At 39.3% G+C, this 20,060-nt stretch overlaps 1 protein-coding gene across 2 annotated transcripts in view; it reads right to left on the bottom strand.

Moving 5' to 3' along the window:
- Positions 1-20,060, bottom strand: part of RELN (reelin) — a 522,908-nt gene that overhangs the window by 73,151 nt on the left and 429,697 nt on the right. For both annotated transcript variants that reach the window (XM_070755186.1, XM_070755185.1), the window contains 9 exons: positions 20,058-20,060; positions 17,980-18,120; positions 16,512-16,689; positions 14,526-14,610; positions 13,134-13,316; positions 11,276-11,447; positions 9,151-9,253; positions 6,710-6,939; positions 464-684 (listed from right to left, as the gene is read on the bottom strand). The exon at positions 20,058-20,060 is cut by the window's right edge and continues 271 nt beyond it. In XM_070755186.1, coding sequence (XP_070611287.1) covers positions 464-684; positions 6,710-6,939; positions 9,151-9,253; positions 11,276-11,447; positions 13,134-13,316; positions 14,526-14,610; positions 16,512-16,689; positions 17,980-18,120; positions 20,058-20,060 — 1,316 coding nt within the window. The remainder of the gene's footprint in view (positions 1-463; positions 685-6,709; positions 6,940-9,150; positions 9,254-11,275; positions 11,448-13,133; positions 13,317-14,525; positions 14,611-16,511; positions 16,690-17,979; positions 18,121-20,057) is intronic.

Raw genomic sequence — 20,060 nt, 5'->3', positions numbered from 1 at the left:
ACCTCACCTTCTTTCTTCAGCAGTGACTGTCCTCCTCCTCCTCTTCTTCCTCCTCCTTCTCCCACCCAAATTCCGAGCTTTTATTTCTTTCCTAACGGGTTTGCACATATTATTTGCTTTTACATTGATTCCTATGGGAAAAATTGCTTCTACTTACAAACTTTTCTACTTAAGAACCTGGTCACGGAACGAATTAAGTTCTTAAGTAGAGGTACCACTGTATTTGCAAAGTGATCATTGGTACTTTGCTCAACAGTAGTAACTGTGAGAGAGACCTTGGAGTCTTAGTGGACAAGCATTTAAATATGAACCAGCTGTGTGCAGCAGCTGCCAAAAAAGCCCACACACTTCTAGGCTGCATTAACAGAGAGATAGAATCAAGATCACCGGTGTTAATACCATTTTACGATGACGTCATTGCAAATCCTTTCACCGTGGAAGCTCTTTGGTCTTAGTACTATACCTTCAAAGTCATCCTTGAGAAAATCAGGGTTCTTGGTGGTTATTCGACAGGTGGGTCCAGAATATCCAGGGTCACAGATGCACTTGCTCCCATTGATGCAACTGCCGTGTCCACTGCACATCTCCTCACACTGCGGCCCTATGTATACATTGTCAATGGCCCAGGTGACCGGTTGAGACCCAGCAGGGTAAAATCCTTGGTACCATCGGAATCTCACCAAGCTGAAACAGACAGTTTATTTTATTTATTTATTTATTTATTTATTTATTTATTTATTTATTTATTTATTTATTTATTTAGTCCAATACATAATACACATTGAAGAGAATAGATATGTAATAATATAACTAAAGAAACGAATAGAAGAAAAGATATAAAAGTATAGGTGAACATATTTGAAAGGAAGATAAGATAAATGAGATAAGGAGAGACAATTGGACAGGGGACGGAAGGCACACTGGTGCACTTATGCACACCCCTTACTGACCTCTAAGGAACCTGGAGAGGTCAATCGTGGATAGTCTAAGGGAAAAATGTTGGGGGTTAGGGGTTGACACTACTGAGTCCGGTAATGAGTTCCATGCTTCCAAACAGACAGTTGCATTAACTCTCATTATCTTGTGTTAGAGGATGGGGCTTTGAGGCTCCATAGAGGGCAGCAGTGCTAGCAAACTCTGTTTTGACAGGCGGGGGCTCTCTACATGGGGCTACCTCTGAAGAGTGTTTGGAAACTTCAGATCGTGCAGAATGCGGGTGCGAGAGCAATCGTGGGCCTTCCCAGATATGCCCATGTCTCATCAACACTCCACGGCTTGCACTGGTTGCTGATTAGTTTCCGGTCACAATTCAAAGTGCTGGTAATGACCTATAAAGCCCTACATGGCACTGGACCAGAATATCTACGGGACCGCCTCATGCCGCATGAGTCCCAGCGACCGATTAGGTCCCACAGAGTTGGCTTTCTCCAGGTCCCGTCGACTAAACAATGTTGCCTGATGGGACCTAGGGGAAGAGCCTTCTCTGTGGCAGCCCTGGCCCTCTGGAATCAACTCCCCCCGGAGATTCAAACTGCCCTCACCCTTCTTGCCTTTCGCAAGACTTTGAAAACCTATCTATGTCGCCAGGCATGGGGTAATTGACATATCCTTTGGTTAGTAAGATTTATGTATGGTTGTGATTGAGTAGTATTGTTTGTTTTTTAATGATAGGGGTTTTTAGCCATAGTTTTAATTATTGGACTTGTTGTACATTGTTTATTCTTGCTTTGAGCCGCTCCGAATTTTTGGAGAGGGGCGACATACAAATCTAATTATTATTATTATTAATAATAATGATAATAATAATAATAATTATTATTATTTACTGCTGTAACGATGCGCGAACAGCTGAAAACAGCCTGTTTCCCCACTTCTGGTGGGCCCCGTAGGCTCGTGTTTCGCCTTCCCCAGGCTCCAAAGGCTTCCCTGGAGCTGGGGAAGGTAAAAACGCCCTCCCCCATCCCCTGGAGGCTCTCTGGAAGCCAAAAATGCCCTCCCAGAGTCCCTGTGCAAGCCAAAAATCAGCTGGCCGGCACACACATGCATGTTGGAGCTAAGCTAGAGCAAAAGCTTGCGTGCCAGCAGATATGGCTCCGCGTGCCACCTGTGGCACCCGTGCCGTAGGTTCACCATCACTGTTATAGGGTCTTGTCATGTGCAGGGGTCTGGACTATAGGGCCCCCAAGTTCCGTTCCAACCCTATTATTCTATGTTCTATTACTAACTTCTGGGAAGTTGCTACAAGATAAGTTGTTACAGAAAGTCACTGGGGAGGAAAAAACCCCCAAGGAATGAGGGTTTTGACCCATGCTACTTTTATAGCTGAGCTGGTGTTAGCTTAACATTTATTTTTATTCCAATTTATTTTTGCATTGCTGCAAGTTGTTGTGAAAAGCATGGTAGTAATTGTTTCTACTGTTGAACATTCTGGTCTCCAGGGTGTGTATATGTGTGTGTGTGTGTGTGGAGGGGGTTGTGGTAGGCCAGGGAGGCAAGAAAATAAACTGTCCTGCATCAACATTGAAAGTCCTGCATCAACATTGGGGGGAAAAAACAACAGCCAGCAAAGTTTTGAGAAAAATCATGGACTGTGCAGAGATGATTGACTTTGAAACTCAAAGATAAACAATACTTCGATTGTTATAAATTGTGGGAGAAAGTTTTATGAATGGTTGGAAACTAAAAATAATTGAGAAGTATTTTCTTTTAATTACTTTTGAAGAAATACATGATGATTTAATTTTAATCTATTAAAGACTCAGATGACGAAATAAAGACTGGTGGCAGCATTGGATAAGGAGTTAACACAGAGATGAAAGGATTAAATTAGATATTGAGTTAAGATGTTAAGATGTTTATGTTTTATTATAAATAGAAAAAGGGAATACAGTAAGACCTCACCTATCGCTGATGTTAAGTTCCAGACCCGGCCGCGATAGGTGAAATCCGCGATGGGGAATTTATCGACTGATAGTATTTATTTAAGTATTTATATTGTAATTGTTTGGTAAGTTTTCATTGTTTTAAGTGTTTATAAACCCTTCCCACACAGTATTTATTTTAGATACAGTATTTAAATACAGTATTTACAATTTTAGATATATTTTTTTTGAAAAACCTGCCGATCGAGTTCCGCGGGCTGTTTAAATCTGCCGATCGACTTCCTCAGAAACCCGCGAACCAGCGAAGATCCGCGAATGATTTTTCTCATTAATATTTCTTGAAAACCCGCAATGAAGTGAAGCCGCAGTAGGTGAAGCGCGATATAGCGAGGGACTACTGTATAAGGGACTAGATTTCATAATATTGTTATTTGTAGATGAAGTATATCTCATGTGTGGTTAATTTTAATTAATTTAGCAAAGAAGAGGATAAAAAGTACATATTGAAAATATTAGCGCTTTTTTCTCTCTCTGAATGTTTAACATATCTAAGAAATATTACTAATTATTATTTTAAGCATTGATTCTGTGTTTTTTTTTATTGCTCATGTTGTTTTATTGTATGTTGAAAAATAGAGAAAAATTCAATACCCGGAAAAAAAATTGTGGGGGAAGTTTTATGATTGGATAGAAAGTTAAGAGATATGTTTGTATTAATAATTGGCTATTCTTTGGGAAAACTGAAACATGAGAATTTGATTTAAATTTTGGAAGCTGGATTAAGAAATGGTGGTAGTACTATATAAAGATATAATACAAAATGTAGTTATTGTTTATGGTTTAAACATATAGAACTTATTCTATGGAGGAAGTGATGCATGATAAGAAGCTATTTTTTATTATTGACGTATATGGATTTTTTAATTAGTTATATGAAACAGTATTAAAATTTAGATAAAAGAGATTATGTTCATTCTCACATTGATGTAATGTAACCTTTTATATTAAGGTGGAGAAAAATATTTTTTATTTGGAGGTTCAAGAATTGATGATGTCCTATAAAATTAATAGAAATTTTTTTTTTAGATGGGGAGAGATAAGAGCCTCCATTGAATGAGTAACAAGAAAAAAGTTTATATATGAGTGATTATAAGCATTGCTGTTGCGTTTGTAACTATGTATTGTTTTATTTTATGGTGGAGAAAAAGCAAAAAAAAAAAATTGTACCCCAAAAACCCAACAGTTAAATAATACAGAATTTGCATGTACGACTTTGGCACACTGCTCCAGTAGGAATTTGGCTCTACTTTTTGATTGACAGGCTGGAAAATTAGAGAAAAGGTTTGCGAATGTGAATTGGAACAGCAGGGAGGTTAAACATTCTGGGATTAAAGACGATAAAAAATGCATGTTCCCATTTAAAAATTAAATATTTTGTTTAATTATTAAACAACGGGGTTTTTTTCCCTTGAATGTTGCTCCAGTTTTTTTCAAGGGATTGTAAGGTCTGCTGTATTTATTTATTTTTTTAATATTCTGTTACTCGGAAAAAATGCATCTTCTCAAGGTTGATACATGCACGCTGATCATTGATGGAGATTCTATCTATCTATCTATCTATCTATCTATCTATCTATCTATCTATCTATCTATCTATCTATCTATCTATCTATCTATCTAGTTAGTCCAATACACAATGAGGGTTTTAGTGGGTATACATCTATATACACATAGTAAAATACATGATGAAGGTTATAGAGGAGATACTCATAGTAAAATATATCTAAGAAATAATAGAAAAGAAGGTATAGTAATGGAACATATCAATGAAAGAATAGAAGAAGAGATATAGGAATAGAAGAAAGGTATAGGAGATATAGGAGAGCAATAGGACAGGGGACGGAAGGCACTCTAGTGCACTTGTACTCGCCCCTTACTGACCTCTTAGGAATCTGGAGAGGTCAGCCATAGATAATCTAAGGGTAATGTGTTAGGGGTTTGGGGATGACACTATGGAGTCCGGTAATGAGTTCCACGCTTCGACAACTCGGTTACTGATGTCATACTTTTTACAGTCAAGTTTGGAGCGGTTAACATTAAGTTTAAATCTGTTGTGTGCTCTTGTGTTGTTGTGGTTGAAGCTGAAGTAGTCGCCGACAGGCAGGACGTTGCAGCATATGATCTTGTGGGCAATACTTAGATCTTGTTTAAGGCGTCTTAGTTCTAGACTTTCTAGGCCCAGGATTGAAAGTCTAGTCTCGTAGAGTATTCTGTTTCGAGTGGAGGAGTGAAGGGCTCTTCCTCTTGGACATTTTCAAGGGTGTTAATGTCTGAGACGCTATATGGGTTCCAAACAGATGAGCTGTATTCTCAACAATCCAGGTCATGGTTGTCCCAAAGGTTCTTTTTCAAGAGGCAACTGGATTTTCTTCATTTTCCTATTCAACCTAAAAGCTTCTTCAGCTCTGACTGGATGGTGGGGAATGGAAGGATTTATACTCCTTGCAAATAGCTGGTCATTTGTGTTCTTTTGCAGTGGTTCTCAACCTTTCAAATGCCACGCCCCCTTAGTACAGTTCCTCATGTCGTGGTGACCTCCAACCATAAGTCTAGCACAATTCTCCCAACAGAACTTTAAGCTGATTGGCAGAAAGGTCAGAGGGCCACTCCCACTGTAAACACTTGATTGGTTGGATTGTAAAAATATGTTCCAAGCAGTGATGGGCTACCAAAAATTTTACTGTCACACTGTAGGTGTGGCTTATTTTGGTAGTCATGTGACCAGGTAGGAGTGGCTTGCTGCAGTGGTTTGACAAACATGTGACCGGGAGTGACTTAAAGGTCATGTTACTGGGTGGGAGTGGCTTATTTTATTTATTTATTTATTTAATTTATTTATTAGATTTGTATGCCGCCCCTCTCCGAAGACTCGGGGCGGCTAACAACAGTATAAAAAGACAATGTAAACAAATCTAATATTAAAAGACAATCTAAAAAAACCCAATTTAAAGAACCACTCATACATACAAGGATACCATGTATACATTCTATAAGCCTAGGGGGAAGGGAAATTTCAATTCCCCCATGCCTGACGACAGAGGTGGGTTTTAAGGAGCTTGCGAAAGGCAAGGAGGGTGGGGGCAACTCTGATATCTGGGGTAGCTGGTTCCAGAGGGTCGGAGCTGCCACAGAGAAGGCTCTTCTCCTGGGTCCCGCCAAATGACATTGCTTAGTCGACGGGACCTGGAAAAGGCCAACTCTGTGGGACCTAATCGGCCGCTGGGATTTGTGCAGCAGAAGGCAGTCTCGTAGATATTCTGGTCCGATGCCATGAAGGGCTTTATAGGTCATAACCAACACTTTGAATTGTGACCGGAAATTGATCGGCAACCAATGCAGACTGCGGAGTGTTGGTGTGACATGGGCATATTTAGGGAAGCCCATGATTGCTCTCGGATCTGCATTCTGCACGATCTGAAGTTTCCAAACACTTTTCAAAGGTCGCCCCATGTAGAGAGCGTTACAGTAGTCGAACCTCGAGGTGATGAGGTAGTCATGTGACCAGGTAGGAGTGGCTTGCAGGAGTGGCTTAAAGGTCACGTGACTGGGTGGGAGTGGCTTACCGACCAAAATATCATCGGTACCGCAAGGATGTACTCAATAAAGTTTTGCATTCAGAGATTGGATTGTCTCGATCGTGCTTGCTTTGGTTAGGTTGTCAGTCAGAAGGGTGACACGGAAATAAGTTAACCTTGCGTACAGAATGCAGAAAAATAAGAGAGAGAGAGAGAGATGGACGCTAGGTGGGACAGAAAACAATTTCTTACCCGCAGAGGTGTAGCTTTCCAAAATGAATGACTTCTCTTCTCCAGCCCTGGGTTGTTCCAGCGTAGTAGGTACTACTTGGATGATGCTCAACAGAACAGAGAGAACTGAGATAGCTGCTGCTACTATAGCATAAAGGAAGTAGCAGGTGCCAGGTTGCGCCCAAGTCTCGGGAGAATTCAAGTTTTACCGGGTCAGCAGAGGAGCTATCAGTGGTGCAGCCGATATTAATCTGAAATCAAACAAATCCGCCACGTTGAGCTATCTGCGTGGCACACAATTAAAACAACAACGCCCTGAATCTTTCTGTAAAAAGAAGTACAGTGCAGAAGTATAGAAGTACACAATTTTTTCAGAACTATAAATACTAAAGGCATAATATTAATTACCATAATGCATTTGAATAAAATGTGTTTATTGGAAAAAGTTCTATAACACTCCTGGTTATTTTCTTTTACCACCATGGACTTAAAAGAACTGTCTTCCTACATAATACGAAACATAACATGAGCTTCCTGTTATTAGGTCTAATCAACTGCAGATCAAGACACAAAAGGACATTATTTAGTTCATTAGCTTCAGAAATTTATAGTGACAGCTTCTGCACTATCTATAATAACATCTTGTTTATTAGCATCTCTCAAACCTTGTGTCAAAACAATTTCTTTTCTTTCTTTCTTTCTTTCTTTCTTTCCTTCTTTCCTTCCTCCCTCCCTCCTTCCTTCTCTTCCTTCCTTCCTTCCATCCTTCCTTCCTTTCCTTCCTTCCTTCCTTCCTTCCTCCCTTTCCTTCTTTCCTCCCTCCCTCCCTCCGCCTCCCTCCCTCCTTCCTTCCTTCTTTCTTTCTTTTTAAATTCTTTCTTAGATACCTAAATGTTAACTCTTCTGGGGCAAACACACTGAAAAATCCTTTCCTTCTGAATGTGACCTCAAAAGCAGTTATTGAACATGCCTTTTAATCTATACTGTAAAATATAAAACAGTTTGTGTTCTATATATATTATTAATTAGTTGTCATGACAAATTGAAATGTGGATGAATAAGCAGACTCAGGGGAGATTTTTTGTGTGTGTAAGAATACACAAGGTGAACATCCTGTAGCCTCTAACAACTGCACAAGAATGCGCTGGGACTGTTAATGGTTTGCGTTAACGTGTTTTGTGTACGCACCAATTTGTGAATTATGTTTCAGCTTCGATTTTAATTAAACCCTTGAATGCAGCATATGCTCTCAGGACTACGCTGAAGACGCAATTACTTATTTCAATTTAGGATGTGGATGCCGATATTCCTGCCTGCCCATCATCTGCTTAATGTCACAACTTACATCGCAATGTTAACATGCTAAAAGATTCCCTTCCCCAAATTCTTATTTTCTTAACCTGGAGTCCTGGTTTGCTCTCTAACCTTGGTTTTTTTTGCTTGCAGGCATTTCATTACCTAACTAGGTAATTTCATCAGTGTCAGTGAATGTAGGGTTTACATCCTGTTTATATACACTGCTCAAAAAAAAATAAAGGGAACACTCAAAGAACACATCCTAGATCTGAATGAATGAAATATTCTCATTGAATACTTTGTTCTGTACAAAGTTGAATGTGCTGACAACATAAATAATAATAATAAATAATAAAATAATAAAATAATAATAATAATAATAATAATGATGATGATGATGACTACAAGCATAGACACGATGCTGTGGCACAGATGTTCCACTGGAACTTGTGCCGGAACTACCATTTACCAGTGGCAAAGAACTGGTGGGATCATAAGCCTGAAAAAGTGGTCGAAAATGAGCAAGCAAAACTACTGTGGGACTTCCGACTTCAGACTGACCGAATTCTGAAGCATAACACACCAGACATCCTGATTGTGGAGAAAAAGAAAGTATGGATCATCGACATCGCAATCCCTGGGGACAGCAGAATTGAGGAGAAGCAGCTAGAGAAATTAGTGAAATACAAAGATCTAAAAATCGAGCTGCAACAACTCTGGCATAAGCCAGTGAGAGTGGTCCCAGTGGCACTTGGCACGCTGGGCGCAGTACCAAAGGATCTCAGCGGACATTTGAAAACCATTGGAATTGACAAAATCTCCACCTGTCAATTGCAAAAGGCCACTTTTCCAGGATCGGCAAACATAATTCGCCGCTACATCACACAGTCCTAGGTGCTTGGGAAGCGCCCGACTGGTGATGAAATACGAAATCCAGCATAGTGATCTTGTTTGCTGTGTTGTACTGACATAATAATAATAATAATAATAATAATAATAATAATAATAATAATAATTTATCCTAGAGGCTTATAAATCGTACTAATATGATCCTTCCATATCCTTCCTACCCCCGCCAAAAAAAGGTAACATACCCAGATAAATGTTTAAAGCAAAGATTTAAAACGCTTTTGACAGGAAGCAGAAATGAAAGCAGAGCTCAGTACCTCAAACTGAATGATGGTATTTTCGTTTACGTCCAAATCCCTCGTGGTAATTGAATGCTCTCCGACTTCATTTGAAACAAATACCATAGCGGAGTCTTCTTCTCTGTTGCGGTAACAAAAGTGATATATTTCACGTTGGGGTTGTTTAACTTTAGTCAACACTTCCCACCCACCCACCCCCACTGAAACTTTGATGAAACCAGAAGAGCCCTTCACTCCTCCACTCGAAACAGAATACCCTACAAAAATAGACTAACAATCCTGGGCTTAGAAAGCCTAGAACTACGGCGCCTAAAACACGATTTGAGTATTGCCCACAAGATCATATGCTGCAACGTCCTACCGGTCAATGACTACTTCACCTTCAACCGCAATAACACAAGAGCATGCAACAGATTCAAACTTAATACGAACCGCTCCAAACTTGACTGTAAAAAATATGATTTCAACAATCGAGTTATCGAAGCGTAAAACTCATTACCGGACTCAATTGTGTCAACCCCTAACCCCCAACACTTCTCCCTTAGACTCTCCACGATTGACCTCTCCAGGTTCCTAAGAGGCCAGTAAGGGGCGTGCATAAGTGCACTGGTGTGTCTTTCGTCCCCTGTCCAATTGTCTTTCCTTTCTCTCACTTATCATATATATTTTCTTTCTTTCATATATCCTCTCCTCTAAGTTCACTTTACCCTTGTATATATTACTACATGTCTATTTTTCTTCCTATGTATTTGTGTATTGGACAAATGAATAAATAAAATAAATTAAATAAATAAAACTTTGATGGTTTGGTAGACCAACATGAGGTCAGACACAGATTTCAACGGACGGTTAAAATCCGTTGCAGAAAAAAACAATTGAAAACAGCCTGACTTCCATTGAGGACCTGTATACTTACATGGGTGAGAAGAAGCGCTGAGAAAATATTTTATAGACACCTCACATCCTAGACACAAATTGCTTCTACTTCTCAACTCGGGATGCTGCTACAGGGCATTGCAGGTCAAAACAACTAGACCCAGAGACCGTTTTTTCCTCTCGTGCTATCACACTGTTGGAACACCTAATCCTCATAGTACTGCCTTAAGTCTAAGTATTTACCCATGTAGTATGACTGTATTGTTATTATCCTTCTCATCTTTTCTACTACCTTCTCTTACTGGCATCGTTATTATGATTATTATAACTCCATTGCTTTGCCTGTACGTTGAGAGCTTCTGCACCAGAGACAAATTCCTTGTGTGTTTAATCATACTTGATCAGATAGCTACTATTCTATTCTGTTCTGGTGGTGCCATTTAATTCCATTTCTTCTGTTCTGTTCTATTCTATTTCAGTGTCTTCCATTCCATTCTACATTTTTTGTTCCTTTCTGTTCAATTCCATTCCATTCTTCTGTTCCGTTCCATTCAATTCCTTCCATTCTATTCCATTCTACAATTTCTATCCCATTCCGTTCTACATTTTTTCCCCGAACGCCATCACTCTACTAAACAAATAATTCCCTCAACGCTGTCAGACTTTCTACTAAATCTGCACTTCTATTCTATTAGTTTTTCTCATCATTCCTATCACCCATTTCCTCCCATGTTGACTGTATGACTGTAACTTGTTGCTTATATCCTAAGATTTTTATTAATATTGCTTCTTCATTGCTTATTTGACCCCTATGACAATCATTAAGTGTCGTACCCCATGATTCTTGACAAATGTATATTTTATTTTATGTATGCTGAGAGCATATGCACCAAGACAAATTCCTTGTGTGTTCAATCACACTTGGCCAATAAAAAATTCTATTCTATTCTATTCTATTCTATTCTATTTTCTGTTTCTTTCTGTTCAATTCCATTCTATTCTTCTGTTCCGTTCCATTCAATTCAATTTATTCCATTTTACAACTTCTATTCGATTCCATTCCGTTCCATTCCATTCTATATTTTCTATTCTATTCCATTCCCATTCCATTCCATATATTCTATTCTTCCATTCTATTCCATTCCACTCCATTCCATATTTTCTATTCTATTCTCATTTCCATTCCATTGCAGTCTAGTCTATTCTGTTCCATTCCACTCCTACATATCTCAATATGTACACTCGTGTTTTTTACTTTAATACATACGGTGCTCCTTTGGATGAATATGGACAGTAAAGTCCGATGTTGCCACCAGGATAGAAGAACCAGTTGTCTTCCTTTGGGCCCAAGTCGAAGGTATCCCAGAGGATCACAGGATTTTTGAGGTTATTCCCATCAATAATGAAGTCATCTATAATCCAAATCTCCTCCTTCTTACCTAGGAAAAGCAAAAAATAAAATAAAATAAAATCCTGATAGCGACTAATCCAATTGATGGAAACCACTCTTAAAATAATTGTATACAATGAAATAGTTAATTTGCTGCCGCTGAGTACCTCCTAAAACACGGTAAGACATTATTATGATTACTAATATTTTCACGTGTAAATTCCAAATCATAAACTTAACAATGATAGGTTGACACAAGGAGGTAACTTTAATTAATGCTTCTGTGGCCCACTAGCTCAAACCCATTGAGTTTGTCCTTAAGAATAGGCCACTGAATTTTGCTTGCTGCTCCAATTGAATAACATAGAAACATAGAAACATAGAAGTCTGACGGCAGAAAAAGACCTCCTGGTCCATCTAGTCTGCCCTTATACTATTTCCTGTATTCTATCTTAGGATGGATCTATGTTTATCCCAGGCATGTTTAAATTCAGTTACTGTGGATTTATCTACCACGTCTGCTGGAAGTTTGTTCCAAGGATCTACTACTCTTTCAGTAAAATAATATTTTCTCATGTTGCTTTTGATCTTTCCCCCAACTAACTTCAGATTGTGTCCCCTTGTTCTTCTGTTCACTTTCCTATTAAAAACATTTCCCTCCTGGACCTTATTTAACCCTTTGACATATTTAAATGTTTCGATCATGTCCCCCTTTTTCCTTCTGTCCTCCAGACTATACAGATTGAGTTCATTAAGTCTTTCCTGATACGTTTTATGCTTAAGACCTTCCACCATTCTTGTAGCCCGTCTTTGGACCCGTTCAATTTTGTCAATATCTTTTTGTAGGTGAGGTCTCCAGAACTGAACACAGTATTCCAAATGGGGTCTCACCAGCGCTCTATGTAGCAGGATCACAATCTCTCTCTTCCTGCTTGTTATACCTCTAGCTATGCAGCCAAGCATCCTACTTGCTTTCCCTAAATGTACCAGTTAATCCTCAACAAATGACGTTAAATTTAAGTACAGTGTTCCCTCGTTTATTGCGGGTGTTACGTTGCAGGACCACCTGTGATCAAGGAAAATCCGCGAAGTAGGATTTCTATTCTATTCTATTCTATTCCATTCCACTCCACATTTTCTATTCTACTATATTCCATTCCATATTTTCTATTCTATTCTACACACACACACACACTGGGCAGGGGGTTGCCTAGCTCCTACCATTCCAAGCCCCAAGAGAAGGCGCCTCTCTGCCGCTAACCATGCAATGCGCTTGGCCGCAGCAGCCGCCTCCTTAAAAGCGCTCAGGGATCTGGAAGGGAAGAAAGGAGATGCCTGCCTTGCTTCCCCTCGTCCCATCCAGAGCAGAAAAGGCACCGAGGCAGAGGACTGTGAGCCTTCCGCTTCCCCCTCGGCTCAGCCACAGCCTCCTGACCTCTGGGCAGCCTCAGAATCTTGGCCGCCAAGGCCTCCCCCCCTGCCCAGCCACTCACCTGTAGTGGAACCCCACCGCCGGCTTCGTCAGACACCGCGAGCCCCTGACCACGCATGCGTACAGCACTTCCTCTGCCCCCGAAAAACCCGTGATGCACTGAGTCCGCGAGAGTTGAACCGCAAAGTGGCAAGGGAACACTGTATACCAGTGGGCCGGACCCAGCCCATGGGCCTTAAGTTTGACAGCCCCCCCCCCCGCTGTACCCCCAAACCATCAAAATTTAGATGCTCCATTCTGTACCATTGTTGTAGGGTTGCCAGATCCTGAAACGGGTCGCGCTGTTTCGCGCCGAATACGGCAACGGGATGTTAATGAAAAGGACATCCGTTGTCTGCGGGAAGTAAAACTCGTCTATCAGATTCCACGTGATTCCTCCGTTGACGGAATACTGGAGCAGAATCGAATGAGATCGCTCCGGGGTGCCTGGAACGTTAAGGGGAAGACGTTTATAATGGCAACAATGCCAGGATGAATCAATTACGAAAGCTTACCGTGGTTGTCGAACTAGGATAGTGAGTTAACTCAGTTTTTAAAATAGCCTTTGCATGGTGGTCAATAATACAAGACAGGTTTTAAAAATGCAACCGACTCTAATGTTCTTGGCTTATCTTTTTTTTGAGGATGGTACAAGTCGTTGGCCAAGATTCCGAGATGTCATGGGGTATACATGCATTTGCATTTATAGAAGGATAGGATAGGACAAGATAACAGAATACAAAATATGGAATGGAATGGGATAGAATAGAATAGAATAGAAGACCGCCTTCTGCGGCACGAATCCCAGCGACCGGTGAGGTCCCACAGAGTTAGTCTCCTTAGGGTTCTGGCGGGACCTAGGGGAAGAGCCTTCTCTGTGGGGGCCCCCGGCCCTCTGGAATCAGCTCCCCCCAGAGATTCGTACTGCCCCCACCCTCCTTGCCTTCCGAAAAAGTTTAAAAACTCATCTTTGCCACCAGGCCTGGGGTTCCTTAGACCTCCCCCCCTGACCGATGAATGCTTAGTTTGACTGCTGAATGAATGATATTGATAGTTTTTAATTAGAATTTTAAGATGGTTTTTTAAGGTATAATTGGATTGTTATTATTGTTTCCTGTTTTTCTGTACATGCTGTGAGCCGCCCAAAGTCCTCGGAGAGGGGCAGCATATAAATCCAATTAATTAATTAATTAATTAATTAATTAAATTAATTAATAAAAGAAAATAGAATGCAAGCAATAGAATAGAACTGAAAATATGGAATAAAATAAAACAGAATAGAATGTAGAAATGAGAGAATAGAATAGAATATAAAATATGGAATAGAATAGAATAGAACTGAAAATATGGAATGGAATAGAACAGAACAGAATAGAATGTAGAAATGAGAGGATAGAATAGAATAGAATAGAATAGAATAGGATAGGATAGAATAGGACAGGAACAGAATTCTTTATTGGCCAAATGTGATTGCACTCACAAGGAATTTGTCTTTGGTGCAGATGCTCTCAGTGTACATAAAAGAAAAGATAAGTTGATCAAGAATCATGAGGTACAACATTTAACGATAGTCCAGGTACGAAATAAGCAATCAAATCATATTAGTCAATATAAATCGTAAGCGGGACTGCAAAAGTATTTCTTTAAAATACCTACCTTTAGCTAAAAATCGGAAGGAAAACTGAATGTACATTGTATTTGTGCAGTCTAAATCCCTTGATACGAGCATCCTCAAGCCCTCCTGGATAGAGAAAATAGGTGGTATTACTATTTTTTCATGGAGTTAAATAACATCTTGGTTCATCTTTCTTGCCCGACAAGTCCAGTACATTCTTTTAAAAGCCTTCTTCAAAACTACTAAAGTAATGCTATAAAATGATTTGGAACTAGGGTTTACAGTGAAGTGACCAGCTTAATAATTTCCCATTATTTGGGAGTTATGGCAGTAGGCAGCAGCTAAGGGAGGGGTCTGATATTTCCTCTGTGTCCTTGCAGGCCTATCTATCTATCTATCTATCTATCTATCTATCTATCTATCTATCTATCTATCTATCTATCTATCTATCTATCTATCTATCTATCTATCATCTATCTATCTATCTATCAATCATCTATCTATCTATCTATCTATCTATCTACCTACCTACCTACCTACCTACCTACCTACCTACCTATTTATTTATTGGATTTGTATGCCGCCCCTCTCCGGAGACTCGGGGCGGCTAACAGCAACAATAAAACAGTGTACAATAGTAATTCAATACTAAAAACGATTAAAAACCCATTAATATAAAAACCAAACATACATACATACATACATACCATGCATAGAATTGTAAAGACCTAGGGGGAAAGAGGATCTCAATTCCCCCATGCCTGACGGCAGAGGTGGGTTTTAAGTAGCTTACGAAAGGGAAGGAGGGTGGGGGCAATTCTAATCTTTGGGGGGAGTTGGTTCCAGAGGGCCAGGGCCGCCACAGAGAAGGCTCTTCCCCTGGGTCCCGCCAAACGACATTGTTTAGTTGACGGGACCCAGAGAAGACCCACTCTGTGGGACCTAACTGGTCGCTGGGATTCATGCAGCAGAAGGCGGTCCCTAAGATATAATTTCTATAATTTTTTCTGTTAGTTGTCCTACTTTGCTTTTGTTTATGTTTTTTGGTATAAAGTTTTTTTATTTTTCTGCACCTTAAAAACATACATAAATAGAAACATATATCACCATAACCAATCATATCTGTAAATACACTCCTACCTTGATATCTAGCACTGTTTGTACGTACAAACGTCTTGTATAGCAAATTAAAAATCTAACAACTGTATTATATACCTAATTTAAAAAGAAAGACTAACCTTAATCTAAAATAGAAAAAAAAGAAGAACAAGACACCTAAATATGAAAATAAAAAGTTGAACGCATTTTCTACAATTTCTAATATTCATAGTCGTAACTCCTTTACGTCTGTGTTACATCATTTATCCAATACTGACACCATTTCTCTTTTTATGTTTATGTTTATTTATTTTATTTATTTATTTAGTCCAATACATAATACACATTGAAGAGCATAGATATGTAGTAATATAAATAAAGAAAAGAATAGAAGAAAAGATATAAAAGTATAGGTGAACATATTTGAAAGGAAGAAAAGATAAATGAGATAAAAGGAGAGATAATTGGACAGGGGACGGAAGGCACAGTGGTGCACTTATGCACACCCCTTACTGACCTCTAAGGAACCTGGAGAGGTCAATCGTGGATAGTCTAAGTGAAAAATGTTGGGGGTTAGGGGTTGACACTACTGAGTCCGGTAATGAGTTCCACGCTTCGACAACTCGGTCGCTGAAGTCATATTTTTTTACAGTCAAGTTTGGAGCGGTTAATATTTAGTTTGAATCTGCTGCGTGCTCTTGTGTTGTTGCGATTGAAGGTGAAGTAGTCATTGACAGGCAGGATGTTGCAGCATATGATCTTGTGGGCAATACTTAGACCGTGTTTTAGGCGTCGTTTATACTAGTGCCTACTATTTTGCACATGTTTTTGACAAATAATAAACAAACAAACAAATAAATATTTTTTTAAACTGAAAGGGGAGAAAGGCAATTTAGAATTACGTTAACATTTGAAGTTAACTAACTAACCCCTTTGAAGATGAGGCTGGTTCCAGACTTAATGGTGTCACCGTTTAGATTTCCTCTCTCGGCTCCGTAGACTTCGGGCCAAAGGTCTGGATGAAGGTTGCCATTGAAGTCGTCTTTTAACACAGTTGGGAGAGGAACGGTAGGCACACAATAAGGCCCCCCAAAACCTCTGTCACACCTGAAAGAATATAGTAGGGGAAGAGCGTTATTTATTTATTTCTTTGTTATTTATTTATTGGATTTGTATGCCACCCCTCTCCAAGGACTCGGGGCAGCGCACAACATATCAAAAGAACATAGAAAATACAGTGGTACCTCTACCTAAGAAGGCCTCTACTTAAGAACTTTTCTAGATAAGAACCAAGAGTTTTTTTGCCTCTTCTTAAAACCCTTTTTCTACTTAAGAAATTTGAGAGCGGCACGAAGGCCCGGCCAGTTTCATGTCACTCCCGCTTTAATCCTGGCCATCTCGGTCTTTTCTGGGCTGCCAGAGGAGCCTTTCGGTGGCGCTTAAGGAGGCTTTGGCAGCCCAGAGCAAACAAAGCATTTTCCTTTTTCTGGGCGCTTGGAGAGGGAATAAACTTCTGCCAGCGCCCAGAGAAAAGAAACACTCCTTTCGCTCTGGGCAGCGACTGTCCTCCTCCTCTTCTTCCTCCTCCTCCTCCTCCCTCCCAAATTCTGAGCTTTTATTTCTTTCCTAATGGGTTTGCATGCATTATTTGCTTTTACATTGATTCCTAGGGGAAAAATTGCTTCTTCTTACAAACTTGTGCATGCAAGTATTTCTTTCTTTCTTTCTTTCTTTCTTTCTTTCTTTCTTTCTTTCTTTCTTTCTTTCTTTCTTTCTTTCTTTCTTTCTTTCTTTACATATTCATTCATTCATTCATTCATTTATTAAAATAATATTTATTTTGTTACACGCAATGTCCAGAATAGGAGATTCCAGATTTCAAAATAATATTTGTTTTCCTACACACAATGTCCAGAATCGGAGATTCCAGATTTCAAAATAATATTTGTTTTCCTACACGCGATGTCCAGAATCGCAGATTCCAGATTTCAAAATAATATTTGTTTTCCTACACGCGATGTCCAGAATCGCAGATTCCAGATTTCAAAATAATATTTGTTTTCTTACACACAATGTCCAGAATAGGAGATTCCAGATTTCAAAATAATATTTGTTTTCTTACACGCAATGTCCAGAATCGGAGATTCCAGATTTCAAAATAATATTTGTTTTCCTACACACAATGTCCAGAATCGGAGATTCCAGATTTCAAAATAATATTTGTTTTCCTACACACGATGTCCAGAATCGCAGATTCCAGATTTCAAAATAATATTTGTTTTCTTACACACAATGTCCAGAATCGGAGATTCCAGATTTCAAAATAATATTTGTTTCCCTACACACAATGTCCAGAATCGCAGATTCCAGATTCCAAAATAATATTTGTTTTCTTACACGCAATGTCCAGAATCACAGATTCCATGACCGGAACACATCCAGGGGCAACCGGTGGCCAGAATGACATTATCAATAGCCCATGTATCTCCACCAGGGGTATAATCATGTTGGATCCATCGGAAACGTGTTCTGGGAGAGCTGGAAAGAACAAACAGTAGGAGTTTAAAAAAATCAGATTGTGAGGTTGTAGAAGATAAAAGAAAAGAAGACCCATAGACATTAGCAGTACCCCTCGTTTCAACCCCGAGCTACAAATATTCTCCTTTATCGGTTTGTACATTATGAGAAGCTATTTCTTTCTTTCTTTCTTTTTTTTAGAAAATATACTTTATTAGGTTATAAAAAAAAGAAAACAGGGAAAAGGGGGATGGGAATACAAAAAAGAGAAGTGGGAGGGGGAGGGGGTAAACAGTATTTTTATACAGCGGCTTATATATATTATTGTATATACATTCCAAATACAGTAGTACCCCTAGATACGAGCATAATTCGTTCCATAAGGGAGCGTGTATCTCGAGGCAACTCGTATCTGGAACAAGTTGTTTTTCCCCTCCGAGATAACCAAAAGCAAGGATTCTTGCGCCACCTAGTGGACGCTCGGCTCGTATCCCGAATTTCAGCTCGGAACTAGAACAGAAATGTCTCTCCCCTCGTGGCTCGTATCTTGAAATATTCGCATGTAGAGCAGCTCGTATCTAGAGGTACTACTGTATTTGTCTATATGTAAATATTTTGTATTCAATATTCTTATTTGGATAATCTTATAGCTGTAATATTTAATAGTCCAAGAATAACGTGGAAAGAAAAGGTGATTGGAGGTGGGATAGAAAAGGAAAGAGGGAAGAAAGAAAAGAAGAAGAAAGAGAGAAGAAAGAGAGGATGAGGAGTACCTGCAAACTAGCAGGCATTTGGATTGTGACGGCTTAGTTTGATTATGTTTGTTATTTTTGTTAGTGAGAAGTAACTGTAGGTTGTGATATTAGTACGTTACTAATAATTATCAAGTGGATTGAACTCAGACAGGGATTGTATTGATTTTGGTCCGAATTTCTATTGTGCCTATTTGCCGATGACTCTAAAGTGTGCAATAGGGTTGATATTCCTGGAGGGGTCTGTAATATGGTAAATGATTTAGCTTTACTAGATAAATAGTCAAAGCAATGGAAACTGCAGTTTAATGTTTCCAAATGTAAAATAATGCACTTGGGGAAAAGGAATCCTCAATCTGAGTATTGCATTGGCAGTTCTGTGTTAGCAAAAACTTCAGAAGAGAAGGATTTAGGGGTAGTGATTTCTGACAGTCTCAAAATGGGTGAGCAGTGTGGTCGGGCAGTAGGAAAAGCAAGTAGGATGCTTGGCTGCATAGCTAGAGGTATAACAAGCAGGAAGAGGGAGATTGTGATCCCCTTATATAGAGTGCTGGTGAGACCACATTTGGAATACTGTGTTCAGTTCTGGAGACCTCACCTACAAAAAGATATTGACAAAATTGAGCGGGTCCAAAGACGGGCTACAAGAATGGTGGAAGGTCTTAAGCATAAAACGTATCAGGAAAGACTTAATGAACTCAATCTGTATAGTCTGGAGGACAGAAGGAAAAGGGGGGACATGATCGAAACATTTAAATATGTTAAAGGGTGAAATAAGGTTCAGGAGGGAAGTGTTTTTAATAGGAAGGTGAACACAAGAACAAGGGGACACAGTCTGAAGTTAGTCGGGGGAAAGATCAAAAGCAACGTGAGGAAATATTATTTCACTGAAAGAGTAGTAGATCCTTGGAACAAACTTCCAGCAGACGTGGTTGGTAAATCCACAGTAACTGAATTTAAACATGCCTGGGATAAACATATATCCATCCTAAGATAAAATACAGGAAATAGTATAAGGGCAGACTAGATGGATCATGAGGTCTTTTTCTGCCGTCGGTCTTCTATGTTTCTTCTATGTTTCTATGTGCATATCTTTATTTTGATTTATATTAAGAGATTTTAATTCGTTTTTGTTTTATTGTCTTTAGAGCTAGATAACCATCGGAACCATTTCTCCCAGGCCTTCTGTGAGAAGTTATTTCTTACATG

This window comes from Erythrolamprus reginae, chromosome 6, assembly GCF_031021105.1.
Source record: "Erythrolamprus reginae isolate rEryReg1 chromosome 6, rEryReg1.hap1, whole genome shotgun sequence".
Classification (NCBI taxonomy): domain Eukaryota; kingdom Metazoa; phylum Chordata; class Lepidosauria; order Squamata; family Dipsadidae; genus Erythrolamprus; species Erythrolamprus reginae.
This window is presented reverse-complemented; position numbering and strand designations above follow the sequence as displayed.